The sequence below is a fragment of the Canis lupus genome, chromosome 6 (assembly GCF_011100685.1).
Source record: "Canis lupus familiaris isolate Mischka breed German Shepherd chromosome 6, alternate assembly UU_Cfam_GSD_1.0, whole genome shotgun sequence".
NCBI lineage: Eukaryota > Metazoa > Chordata > Mammalia > Carnivora > Canidae > Canis > Canis lupus.
Window position 1 is genome coordinate 6,826,051 of NC_049227.1, and position 14,502 is coordinate 6,840,552.

The window sequence follows — 14,502 nt, forward strand, 5'->3', positions numbered from 1 at the left end:
TCTGAATTTTCAACCATACATTTCCATAAAATAGAAATAAAACCTATGCAGGCAGGAAATAAAAACATCCCAAAACAAAACAAAAACCATAAAATTAAAGGCACACATTTTCAAGAAAAGCATGGGAGTCCTGGAACTCCACATAAGTATAATGACCATATCAAGTGAAAAGGTAGCAAAAGATATAACAAGTCATAAAAATAAATAGTCAATCTATGTATCTAGCAGTCGATTTAGTTCCACACTATAATTCAATTTTTATTTGCTCAGTTTCCACTTTAGAGAGGTACTATAGGTTTCTACTTGACAAAGAATGCAAAGATGAGCAAGAGCACTCCATCACCAAGAAATTTACAATGTGGAAAAGAGACAAGAGAGTACACTAATTGACTGTAACAGTCAAAAGGTAACAGAGGTCTCTGCACGGGAGCCCCAGAAGAGACAGGATGCAGAGCTGGTGAGAAGAATTGGTACAGGATGGAGGTGATGTCTGAGAGCCTTTCATGACTTCACAAAAAGCTCCTGAAGACAGACAAGCTGTACAGGATCATGACAGAATGGACACATCATCCCACAGCAGGAACAGAACAAGGAAAGGAAGGCTGCAGGGAAGTATCAAGTGCTCCAAGAAGATAATAAATATCCTGGGCTGGCTGATACAGAGAACATAGAAAGGAACAACTGGGGACAAGGCCAGAGAGGCAAGCTAGGGTTTGAAGCGCCGAAGGCAATGGTAAATGTTCCTACTTTGGAAAATAAGTCTTCTAAGACACATGGAGAGATCAATACTGTACACAAAGAGGTTAGAGGACAGCTCGTTTTTTCAATAACTGGTCCCCATCCAACATGTGTAATAATTTTACTATAAATATTATTTGAAATAATTCAAAGCTAGAATTTCTAGTTTGGATGGCTGTAGATCTGGGTATTTCCTAGCGTCCCCCTGGAAAAATACAGTTAAGTCAAAGATCTCTACTGTCATTTGCATCAAATATTAGGCCTGTAGCCTATACTGATTACTGAAGATAATCACTACCTCAGTACATTTTTTTTTTTTAAGAGAAGTTTCAACATAAAGAACTTTCATATTAAACTCCTCTTTCTAAGACCTACTTCTGAGAACTTCTACATGCAAAGACCACACGTTAACAGGGCACTGGTCACTACTTAGAACACCAAATAGCAATTAGCATCAGTGGGTGTATTTTTCCTGCAGGGGGTCACATGCTCCACAATGAGTGAGGGCACTTATAATAAACTCTGACCTTCTTTCAGGCAGTGGCTGTGTTGTTCAAGAGCCACATTCCTGCTAGGGATGACAGCAAATGCTGAAGAAGGTGTGACCTCCATCCGTGTGAAGGCATGGCAGTAAGGAAGAGCTAACTAGGGTGGTGAGACATCACAGAGATGAGAAGAGGAGCCAAGGGGTGAGCTCTCACCTTTAGGTCTCCTTTTTCTCTCATGGTGACTGCCAATTCCAAAATTAAAAGCTGCAGTTGAGAGGCTGAGAAAAGCTTTTGGCAGTCTCACATGGTTGGAAAGACAAAAATGAATTCAGGGCTTTCCAAAGTATAGGGGCCCTAACAAGACCTAAAGCTTTTCTTTTGGATTCCCAAGACTACAAGTGGGGATACAGGGGAAATCAGAAATAAACTAGCCCTCATAAGAACCGACAACCAACTCAGAATCATGTCAAGTCCACCCAGACAGAAGTAATCTGCCCCTATCCTAGCTACTGCCAGAGGTAAAATAAAAAAGCAAAATCTCTCTGGAGAAAGATACCATCATTCAGAGCTTCAAGGCACCATTTACATTTTTTTTTTCCAATGTCTGACATAAAAAAGCAACAACAAAAATCAAGTATATAAGAAAGTAGTATTTACCCAATCCCCCAGAGGAAAAAAGCAGACATCAGAAATAGACCACAGAAGATTCAAATACCGGAGTTACTGAACAAGACTTTGGAATATTATTATAATAATTTAAATGACAACATGGAAAATTCTGGCAGATAAGCCTAAGAAAGATAACAATAATGCTTTAAGAATGTGATGGATCAGCTAAAATAGCACAAAGCTAAAGAAAATCTGTAAACTGGGGATCCCTGGGTGGCGCAGCGGTTTAGCACCTGCCTTTGGCCCAGGGCGCGATCCTGGAGACCCGGGATCAAATCCCACGTCGGGCTCCCGGTGCATGGAGCCTGCTACTCCCTCTGCCTATGTCTCTGCCTCTCTCTCTCTCTCTGTGTGACTATCATAAATTAAAAAAAAAAAAAAAAAAAAAAAAAAAAAAAAAAAAATTTAAAGAAAATCTGTAAACTGAACCAGGGAAGTACTAGAGATGAGGAGACAAAAGGATGGGAAACACAGACAGACATGGGACCAACAGAAAAGGTCTAACGTGTCCTGGACACCAAGAAAATAAAGAAAATAGGGCAGAACAACATCTGAAAAGAAAATGGTTGAGGTGTTTCAAAACCATCAAAAGACATCAAACCACATGACAAATTCCAAGGAATATAAATCATAAGTGAGCACTGCATAAAATTTCTCAAGTGAAGCGGAAACATTTACCAAACTGAACATGTGCTGGGCCACAAAGCAAATCTCAAAAAATTTGAAAAAGGAACTTCCTATCTACAAAAAACCTGTATCAGGGGTGCTGGGGTGGCTCAGTCAGTTCAGTGGCCAACTCCTGGTTTTGGCTCAGGTTGTGATCTCAGGGTTGTGGGACTGAGCCCCACATTGAGCTTTGCACTCGTGCAACATCTGCTTGAGACTCTCTCCCTCCCCCATCCTGACCTTGAGCACACTCTCTCTCTGAAACCCTCAAAAAACCAAAAACCAACCCTACACCAAACAGCATATATAACAAGAAATGAGGAAAGCACTCCCTTTAAGATCAGGAAAAACCAGGATGTTTGCTATCACTTCTATTTAACATTGTACTTCGGGTCTTAACCAAATATAGTAAGTCCCCAATAATATAAGGATAGGAAAAAGAAAAAGAAAAAAAGTAGCTGTCATTGTAGACAACATGATGTACACACAAAAATCCTAAAAAATATACAAAAGAATATTATGGAATTTAGCAAATTTTCTGAATATAATAATCAGTTGTATTTGTGTACATCAGCAACAGATTTTAACATACTATTTATAGTAGCATCAAAAAAATATATATCTAGAAATAAGTTTAATATGTAGGACCACTACACGGAGCAGCTAAAGATGATATAAAGAAATAAAAGAGGGATCCCTGGGTGGTTCAGCGGTTGAGTGTCTGCCTTTGGCTCAGGGCATGGTCCTGAGGTCTAAGATTGAGTCCCATATCGGGGACTTTACTTTTATTACTTTTATTTACTTTTCTAAATATCTCCTGTGAGGAGCCTGCTTCTCTGTCAGCCTATGTCTCTGCCTCTCTCTGTCTCTCTCTTGAATGAATAAAATCTTAAAAAAAAAAAAAAAAAAAGAGAAATGAAAGATATCCCATGTTCATGGATTGGGAGATTCAACATGTAAAAAATATCATCTCTCTAAAATAATTGGTAGATTAAAGGCAATCTTAATATCTCAACAAGTGTCCTTTCTTTTGATAGAAACCGACGAGCTGATTCTAAACTGACAAGGAAATGCAAAAGGTCAAGATCCAAGACAATTCTGAAGAGGAAGGAGAGAAGGAGAAAGTTGGATGACTTATTCTACTACACATCAAAACTAAAAGACTATGTGGTACAGGGTAGAAAAAAAGATGGGGGGACACCTGGGTGGCTCAGTGGTTGAGCGTCTGCCTTTGGCTCAGGGCATGATTCCGGAGTCCAGGGGTCAAGTCCCACAGGCTTCCTGCATGGAGCCTGCTTCTCCCTCTGCCTGTGTGTGTCTCTGCCTCTCTCTCTCTCTCTCATGAATAAATAAATAAAATCTTAAAAAAAAAAAAAAAAAAGATGGGTATAGGGCACAAAAATAGACCAATGGAACAGAACAGATCTAGAAATAATCCATGTATTATGGACATTTAAATTATAACAAAGGCAGTGCTACAGAGCAATAGGAAAGGGATGGTCCATTCTTTCAATAAATGTTGCTAAGAAAAAAGAAAATGTTGCTAAGTCAAGTGGATATTTATATGGAAAAACACTAATTTTGATCGCTACCTCACACCATATACAAAAATCAACTTTAGGTGGATTACAGATCCAAATGTGAAAGAAAAAGAATAAAGCTTCTAGAAGGTAGTATAATATCATGACTTTAAGTAGACAAATAATTCCTATACAATGCACACAATACATTAACCATAAGTGTAAAGTGAAGAAAATGAAGCGATGAGACAGAGTAGAACAATGATTTCACACAATTTATAGAGAGCTTGTATATAGAATATATAAAGAATTTCTATAAATCAGAAAGAAAGTACGAATGGCCAACGAACAGTTCACACCTCTATTTCATTAGCAATCAACAATTACAATTATAACCATAAATTACAACCACAACGAAATACTTCACACCTGTTGGAATGGGTCATTAAAGAGACTGGAGACACCAAGTGTTAGTGAGGATGTATAACCACAGGAACAAAACCTCATACTGTACTGGTAAGAGTATCAACTGAAACAACTTTAAAAAATGGGGATCCCTGGGTGGCACAGCGGTTTGGCGCCTGCCTTTGGCCCAGGGCACGATCCTGGAGACCCGGGATCGAGTCCCACGTCGGGCTCCCGGTGCATGGAGCCTGCTTCTCCCTCTGCCTGTGTCTCTGCCTCTCTGTCTCTCTCTGTGACTATCATAAATCAATAAAAATTAAAAAAAAATTTAAAAAAAAAAAAAATAAAAAATAAAAAATGATTTAACATCTACTACAACTGAATATTACACATACTTTATATATATTTACCAAAAGACTTAACACAAGAATATTCATAGCAACATTATGCATATGGAAATCCAAATGTCCAACAGGAGGAAAAATTAATTATGGTATATTCACATAAAGAAAATGAACACAGAATAAGACTTGCTGCTACATGCAACAACTTGGATGCTAGATGCATCTCATAAGGAAAAACAGTGGGTGAAAGAAGCCAAACACAAAGAAAGCATATGCTGGTCTCCATTTATATAAAGTTTAAAAATAGATAAGACTATATAGTGCTAATACTCAAGAAGGAAGGAGGAGATATGAGAGGGGCTTCTGGGTGTTGAAAATGATTTATTATTTGACCTAGGTGGTGATAACATGGAACTGTATACTTATGATATTTACTTTTCTACATTACACTCTAATTTAAAATTTTTTTCAATATAGATTTGACATAGAATGCGATGTAATATGTGATCAAAAAGACAAAAAAAGCATATAATGTAATGATCCCATTTGTGTAACACAGACCAAAAAATTCTGTGTATTGGGCAGCCCCAGTGGTGCAGCGGTTTAGTGCCGCCTGCAGCCCAGGGTGTGATCCTGGAGACCCAGGATCGAGTCCCACGTCGGGCTTCCTGCATGGAGCCTGCTTCTCCCTCTGCCTGTCTCTGCCTCTCTCTCTCTCTCGCTCTCTCTGAATAAATAAATAAATAAGTCTTAAAAAAAAATTCTGTGTATTATCTGTTTGCACACATAGTACAAATGTTAACAACAGGTACCTACCTATGGGATGAAGACTGGGACAGCCAGGATAGGGAAAAAATTTTTTTTAATGATTTTATTTGAGAGAGTACACATATAGAGGGAGAGGGAGAGGAAGCAGCAGACTCCTTGATGAGCAGGGAGCCTGACTCAGGGCCTGATCCCAGGGAGGTCATGACCTGAGCTGAAGGCAGCTGCTTAACTGACTGAGCCACCCAGGCACTCCAAGAACAGGGGAATTTTATCTTTTTTTTTTTTAATCTTAACAGCTATCTACACCTAACCCCCCCCCCTTTTTTTAAAGATTTTATTTATTTATTCATGAGAGATACAGAGACATAGAGGCAGAAGCAGGCTCCTCACAGGGACCCGATACAGGACTTGATCCCCAGATCGAGGATCATGCCCTGAGCCGAAGGCAGACACTCAACCGCTGAGCCACTCAGGGTCCCTTAAAAACTTTTTGAAACCAGGAAAAGCAGTACTTGCAGCACATGTCATAAACTCCAACGAGCAGAGTACACAGTAAAAAGTTTTCCTTCTACCTCATAGTTACTCCTGGTTTCTAATAAAATGTCTCAAAATTATTCTATGCATGTTAAAAGATTAAAGAAACCAGCCACACAAATAACAGAGGACAGTATATACACAGTTCCGCACCTTGCTTTTGTTCTGTATTTTTGAATTCACACCAGTGCCTATTAAGCTACCTGATTCTTTTTGATAGTTACACAGTATTGTATGTAGCTTATAAAACTTATGGAAATACTGTTAACCAGTCCCCCCCCCAGATATATTTACATTGTTTCCAAGCTTCTGCTATTAAAATGCTACAATCAACACCCTCCTATATACTCTTGAGTATACAAAGAGAACTCCTAAAAACAAACCTACTGGATCAAAAGACACATACATCTCTAATATTGATAATTACTGCCATACTGCTCTCCAGAGAACTGTATAAATTGACACTCCCAACAGCAATGCATGAGAAGCCTGTTTTTGCAAACACTTTTATGGTTTTTATTTTACATTTAAATATTTAGTTCATTTGGAATGTTTCTCTAATACGTGAAAATCTGCCCAAACTCACTCATAAAAGACACAAATATGGGGCACCTGGGTGGTTCAGTGGTTGAGTGACTCTTGATTTTGGTTCACATCATGATCTCAGGGTTGTGGGATCCAGCCCTGTAGCAGTAGGCTCCATGCCCAGCGTGGAGCCCAAGGTGGGGCTTGAACTCATGACTCTCTGATCAAGACCTGAGCTGAGATCAAGAATCAGATGCTTAACCAATTGAACCATCCAGGCACCCCAGAACAATTTTTTTTTTAAAACAGATTTTATTTTTAAGTAATCACTATATCCAATGTGCGACTTGAACTCATGACCACAAGGATCTAAAGTTGCATAATCCACCAGAAAGGCACATTCTACTGTATAGAATTTTAATTAATACATGCAGAGAGAACAAGAGAATTAGATTACCACCATCTTGCAACCTAATAAAATCATGGACCTAGGTAAAGATGATATATGGCTGCTAAAATCAAATGAAAAACAGAGAACTTAAAATGGAAGAATTGGACTGAAAACAGCTGAGCTCAGGGGTCATTACTAACCTCCAAAATGGGAGGCAGTTAGACCTCATGCTCTCCTGGGGTGATGTAATCACAAGTACAGAGTATCACCTGTGCAATGTTCTGCCAAATAACTGAACTCGAATCTAATCAAGCCTCAGGACTCACCTTCCCGTTTACAAACATAGGGGAAACTGTACATGTTAAAATGATGCCACAATGACAGAAAATTAATCTAGAATGTGGGAAATTCCACAGAACAAAATGATCCAGTTTTTTTTTTTAAAAAGGCATGAAAAAAATAGTAATATTACAGATTCAGAGAGTCTAAGAAACATAGGAACCAAATGTAAAAGAATTGATGTTTGGTCCCTCATTCAAACAAAGGAACTGTAATAAGTTTAGGATAACATGGGCAATCTGAACATGGAGCAATACTAACTAATATTAAAAAATTATTGGGGCAACTGGGTGGCTCAGTCAGTCAATCATGAGCCTCCGGTCATGATCTCAGGGTCCTGGGATGATGCCCCGCATTGGGTTCCTTGCTCAGCAGGGAGTCTGCTCCTCCCCCTCCCTCTTCCACTGTGATCTCTTTTGCTCTCACTTTCAAATGATTAAATATAAATCTTAAAAAAAAAAAAGGGGGGGGGGGCAGCCCGGGTGGCTCAGCGGTTTAGCGCCTGCCTTCAGCCCAGGGCATGATCCTGGAGTCCCGGGATCGAGTCTCACATCAGGCTTCCTGGATGGAGCCTGCTTCTCCCTCTGCCTGTGTCTCTGCCTCTTTCTGTGTCTCTCCTGAATAAGTAAATAAAATATCAAAAAAAAAAAAAAAAAAGAACATAATTAAAAAAAAAAAGTTATTGCTATTTAGGAGGAATAATGGTGCTGTGGTCATTAATGTTTAAAAAAGTTTTAAAACACACTGAAGAGGGATTCCTGGATGGCTCAGCGGTTAAGTGCCTGCCTTCAGCCCAGGGCATGATCCTGGAGACCCAGGATCAAATCCCACGTCAGGCTCACTGCATGGAGCCTGCTTCTCCTTCTGCCTATGTCTCTGCCTCTCTCTCTCTCTCTCTCTCTCATGAATAAATAAATAAAATCTTAAAAACAATAAAAATAGAGATCCCTGGGTGGCGCAGTGGTTTGGCGCCTGCCTTTGGCCCGGGGCTCGATCCTGGAGACCCGGGATCGAGTCCCACGTCGGGCTCCCGGTGCATGGAGCCTGCTTCTCCCTCTGCCTGTGTCTCTGCCTCTCTCTCTCTCTCTCTCTGTGTGACTATCACAAATAAATTAAAAATAAATAAATAAATAAATAATAAATAAATAAATAAATAAATAATAATAAAAAACACTGAAGAAATGACAGGTTTGTAATTTACTGTAAAATGCAACTCCAGGGCAAAAACAGGGTGGGGATGGACTGATGAAATAGACAAAATGCTAGTAACTAACTAGTGAAGCATAGGGATGTCCATTAGATTCCCTTTCCTTTTGTATGCATTTGAAATTTGACATAATAAAAAAGATTTTAAGAACAGATGAGTACAGACATACTTTGTTTTATTGTACTTTGCAAATGTTGCTGTTTTGAACAAATTGAAGGTTTGTGGCAACTCTGCTTCAAGCAAGGCTTATTGGTGGCGTTTTCCTAACAGCATTCGCTCACTTCCTGTCTCTGTCTCACATTTGGTTAAGTGTTGCAATATTTCCAACTTTTTATTATTATTTCCTTTGTTAGGGTGATCTGTGATCAGTCATCCTTGATGTTACTATTGTAATTATTTTGAGGAGCCACATACCACACCTTTAAAAGGTGGCAGACTTAACTGATAAATATGTGTGCTCTGTCCCATTAACTGGCAGTTCTCCCATCTCTCTCCCTCTCTTCTGGCCTATTTGCTGAAAGACTACAATGCTGCAATTATACCAGTTGACAACCCTTATAGTAGCCTCTTAAGTGTTCAACTGAAAGGAAGAGTTGCACATCTCACACGTTAAATCAGAAGCTACAAATGAGCAAGCTTAGTGAGGAAGGCAGGTCAAAAGCCAAATCAGGCTGAAAGCTAGGCTTTTTGCACCAAACAGCCAAGTTGTGAGCCCCAAGGAAAAGTCCTTGAAGGAAATTAAAAGTACTACTGTAATGAACACATGAATATATAAATGAAAAAAAAAAAAGCAATGTATGAATGATAAGAAAGCGAAAAGGCCTTATTGTTGATCTGGAGAAAGTCTGAGTGGTCTGGGTAGAAGATCAAACCAGCCACAACATTGCCTTAAGCCAAAGCCTAAACCAGAGCAAAACCTAACCCTTTAATTCCATGAAGGCTGAGAGGTGAGAACGTTGCAGGAGAGCAGTCTGGAGCTAGTAGAGGCTGACTCAGTGAGGTAAGAAGACATCTCCCTAACAAGGGGAAGCAGCAGAGGCTGATGTAGAAGCTGCAGTAGGTCATCCACAAGATCTAGCTAAGATCATTAATTAAAGGGGCTACAGCAAACAACGGGAATTTCAAGACAGAAAGCCTATACTGGAAGAAGATGCCATCCAGGACTTTCATAAAGTTTCATAAGCTACAAAGAAGTCAGTGCCTGGCTTCAAAAGACAGGCTGATTCTCTTGTTAGGGGTCAATATGGCTGGTGACTAAGTTGAAGCCAGTACTCATTAACCATTCTGAAAATCCTAGGGCTCTTGAGAATTATCCTCAATCTGCCTGTTGTGGTGTTATTCCTAGAACTGCTCAGGCTTAGGCCTTCATCTTTCATTTACATTATTGTAAAAGCCTTCTGGATTACCTTATCTCAAAAGCATTCTTCTCTCAAACTCTTCTTCCATGCACACTTTATTTTTTTTCTAGCTACTATATATAGAGTACCCGCTTATTGACATGTACTGTAATGGATATTTTTTAAGCATTACCTACAATCTTTATTTTATCCTTGGGAGATGAGAAAAGATAAGTTGAAGTGATTTACCTGCCCAAAGTCCTATAGCTACTAAGTGTCAGAACTAAAATGTGACTCTGAATCTGGTAGCAAAGCTCGCTCAGTTCCCTAGGCCATACTATATTCTCTAAGAAAGAATAATTTTTTCTAAAAAAGAATTTTTAAAAATTACAATATTTAAAAAACTTTCACTAAATTCTCAATGACAATAAGATGAATTTCACGACTCAGTGCAATTTAGACTGAATCTACCTTTTCAATCAAATTAGTATTATTTACTGAATTATTCATCCTTTGTCCATTTATCTGTAATACTGGCTGTTTGGTATCAGGTGTCCCCACATGAACTGGTTTATTTTCTGGGATTTCTATTTTGTCCCCTGGGTCTAAGCATCCATTTGAGGATCTGCACCTTCTTTTAGCTCAGAGGTAATCCTAATATCTGAAGGATGGAATGAGGTTAGTAAACACTGGCTAATCAATTAATTAATGCTCAGAACACCTTTCTCCCATGCATCAAGATGAACATACCTGAGAGAAACCTCGAGTAGAACTGTAAGAACTAGTAATGGCATTGCGACTGGAGCTAGGGATGCCACCTGTGTACGTGCTCGTCAAGGAGCTCATGGAAGAGGTGCGAGATCTCTTATTCGAGTGGTCATCTGAGCTCTGGGAATTGAGACCTCTCTTCAGAGAGCCAGGCCTAATAAAAAAGAAAAAGACAGTGAGCTGTGCTATTTAAGGCAACATTCTTTTAAGGCTTCATCCATGGTCACAAAACATTTCTTAAATAAACTCAATAAAAAAAAATGAAGCTCTTAATACTATAGTTACCATTTCAGCTAAATATCTCAGACAAAGCCAGGAAGGGAAAGACAAATATTTAAAAAATTAAATGCATGATTTCACTTATATAATATTCTAGAAAAAAATGCACACTAATCTACAGTGACAAAAAGCAGATTAATGGATGCCTGGGGATGGGGGCAGGACTGGAGGGAGGTGTTACTAATGGGCATGGGGCAACTTTTGAAGGTGACCGTTATGTTTATTACCTTGGCTATGGCAATGGTATAACAGGTGTATACATGTCAGAACTTATCAAATTGTACACTTAATTTATTTTTTAAGGATTTAATTATTTATTTATTTATTCATCATATATATATATAGAGAGAGAGAGAGAGAGAAAGAGAGGCAGAGACACAGGAGGAGGGAGAAGTAGGCTCCATGCCGGGAGCCCGACATGGGACTCGATCCCGGGACTCCAGGATTACGCCCTGGGCAAAAGGCAGGCGCCAAACCACTGAGCTATCCAGGGATTCCCAAATTGTACACTTTTAAAAAAGCACAATCTGTCAATTATCCCTCAATAAACCTACTAAAAAAATCAGAGTTAAGAGAAACCAACCAGTTTTTCTAAGCTTCCAACTGAAACATCTTTCCTTTACAACAGTTACCTAATCTTTGTTACAATGTAGACAACTCACTTTCTCCTATAGTAATGAATGTTAACTACAGGCTAATTTATTCTTACACTCAAAATGTATTTCCTCTAACTTCCACCTATAGTTCACCTGGGCATCTGTTTGGAGCCAAATCAAACAACTATTGGCCTTTTCTTCATGCAACTGCTCTTTAGGTTTCTGGAGACCATTATCCTTCCCTCCCTCATTCCCTTAACTCCCCTTCATATTTTTTTCCCCTTGGATCCATACTTTATACTTTCAAAATCCACTCAAACACCACCACCCTGTAACATTTTACAACTGCTTCACTCACTCAGAACACAGGACAGGTTGTGTTTATCCTCTTACAGTGTAGACATCGACCCAAACACAACACTGCATGGACAATCTGAACATAATTGAGGAAAGCACAATTACCCCTCCCTTGCTCCATTCTAGTCTCTGTTCTCCTATCAGCACAGACCGGAAGCACATTAGCTCTTTTGGCAGCCTTATCATCCTCCTGACTCAATAAGGATGTAAGTTACCACAAATCTTTTCATAAGCCACTTTCCTTCTCATCCAACTCTTTTTTTTTTTTTTTTTTTTTTTTTAATTTTTATTTGTTTATGATAGTCACACAGAGAGAGAGAGGCAGAGACTTAGGCAAAGAGAGAAGCAGGCTCCATGCACCGGGAGCCCGACGTGGGATTCGATCCCGGGTCTCCAGGATCATGCCCTGGGCCAAAGGCAGGTGCCAAACCGCTGCGCCACCCAGGGATCCCTCTCATCCAACTCTTAAATGTATTTAAACTCAAACATACAGGGGCAGCTGGGTGGCTCAGTGGTTTAGTGCCACCTTCATCCCAGGGCCTGATCCTGGAGACCCAGGAACGAGTCCCACGTCAGACTCCCTGCATGGAGCCTGCTTCTCCCTCTGCCTGTGTCTCTGCCTCTTTCTCTGTGTGTCTGTCATGAATAAATAAAATCTTTAAAAAATAAATAAATAAAATAAATAAACTCAAACGTACAAACTTAACATTTATCTTAAATTTCATACTGTTGCACTTTAACCTTTGCACAAACCTGTTTATTATATAGTTATGAAATATATTTACAAACTCTTAGCTGTACCATACTTTTTATCCATATTAATGAAAAAGTACTAAAAGAAATCAGATGATAGTTATTATGGGACGTGACTTAAAATGTTGCTCTCAGATATCACAGATCTGTACCTGGACTAATAAAGCAATACAACCAACACAGAGGAAAATCTACAAGACAACAGCTCCAACCGTGCCCTTCCCCAGTCTACCTCATTCAGATGGATTCTCACATACTTAGGCACAAAAGCAGCGGGGACTCCGTTGGCCACCAGGGGCTCAAATGCTGAATGTCCACTCCCGCTGCTATCATGGCGCCTGTGACAAATAAAAAACCCTCAATTAAATGAATTGACAGTTTTTTTTTCCTTAGAGTATCTTCTCATATTCCTATAATTTTACACTATTTTTTTTCTTACACTATTTCTATAGTATATAGGTTCTATGCTAGACAAGAAAAAGGCTGCTTCAAATCCTAAAGATTCTGAAAGGTAGATTTATTCTAGGATTGTCCTCATAATGAGTGTAAAAATGCTTCAAGACCTTTTGAACTTACTCCGGTGTATTACTTGCTAACTTCTCTCCAAAGTATTATAATCACAAATTTAATACCCTACCACCCACAAACAGATGTTTTAAAAACATTTTAGGGACTAACTCACACATCCCATAATGCTCTAGAGGTTAATAAGTCTGTTAGGGAAAAATTTCACATATCTCATGTAAGAACTGCCTATGCATGGTGCCCATAATCACTGCTTATTCCAAGGATGAGAAAGATAATACAGAATCCTGTTTTAGGCTCACCAGGGTCAAGAAAACTTAGAACTTGGATAATATGAGAGACCTATTTGGACCATAAGAATGATACCCTCTCCCACTGCCACATCCCCCACTCTTTGCCACCCCTGCTTAGCCAGTTGACATTAGTTCAAATTGTTCACTTTTAAGTCATTTCTACTCATCATGAGATCTTCCTTTGTTACATAAAAACACCTCCATTTATTAGTATCTCCCTACCTAACTTTGCATTGGCAGTATCAAAGACAGCCAACTTTGCAGGATATGAACAATCTGGTCTAGGTAATGGGGAGGAGGGCAATGGTTATATTTAACAAGAGTGGGGTCCACTTGTCTTCTCAGAGTGCTTCCTTGATCAATGTATATTAAAAAAAAAACCTCCTTTATTAGTCTGTTATATGATCCTGTTGTGTTTTTTTTTTTTTTAAAACCTCTATACACTTACAATCTCTAATTCCTTATTTTATTATCCAAGCAAGGCCCATGGGGACTCTCTTGCTCACTGCCCTAATGCTGGAGCAAGCCCAGGCACAAACTTAAGGTGCTCAATCTGTTGAATTAAAAGAGGAGTGAAGTCCTTAACTGATTCTTGGAAAGCCATAAGAAGCTATGCATCATAACTAGTGACTTCAACCTCTGCTCTTTCCACAGTTAGGAGACAGACGGTTCATTTTCATTAAAATATCAGAAACCAAATAATGAAATTAGGTTTAGTCTCATTACCAATAAATCTACCATATTCCAGTCTTCACTTTGCTTCGACAAGCATTTCCTTCCGCACAAATATGACATTTGAATGGTGCTTACCCAAGTAATTAACACAAGCTGGTCAGGGAAAGATTTTTAGCATTCTCTCTCAAAAAAAAAAAAAAAAAAAAAAAAAGGCTTTGAGCACATTTGTATCAAAAGTATGAGGCTAACATTGCTAATAGCTGTCAGCTTACGGAAAAGTTAAGTTATAAAATTTAACCTGCACTGCAGGAAACTAACAGCATTA

General features: G+C 39.0%; 1 protein-coding gene across 3 annotated transcripts in view; it reads right to left on the reverse strand.

Annotated features, from left to right (window-relative positions):
- POM121C (POM121 transmembrane nucleoporin C) overlaps positions 1–14,502 on the reverse strand; it is a 49,907-nt gene that overhangs the window by 9,921 nt on the left and 25,484 nt on the right. For all 3 annotated transcript variants that reach the window (XM_038539143.1, XM_038539142.1, XM_038539141.1), the window contains exons 4-5: positions 12,942–13,022; positions 10,682–10,853 (exon numbers count right to left, since the gene is read on the reverse strand). In XM_038539143.1, the coding sequence (XP_038395071.1) occupies positions 10,682–10,853; positions 12,942–13,022 (253 nt within the window). The remainder of the gene's footprint in view (positions 1–10,681; positions 10,854–12,941; positions 13,023–14,502) is intronic.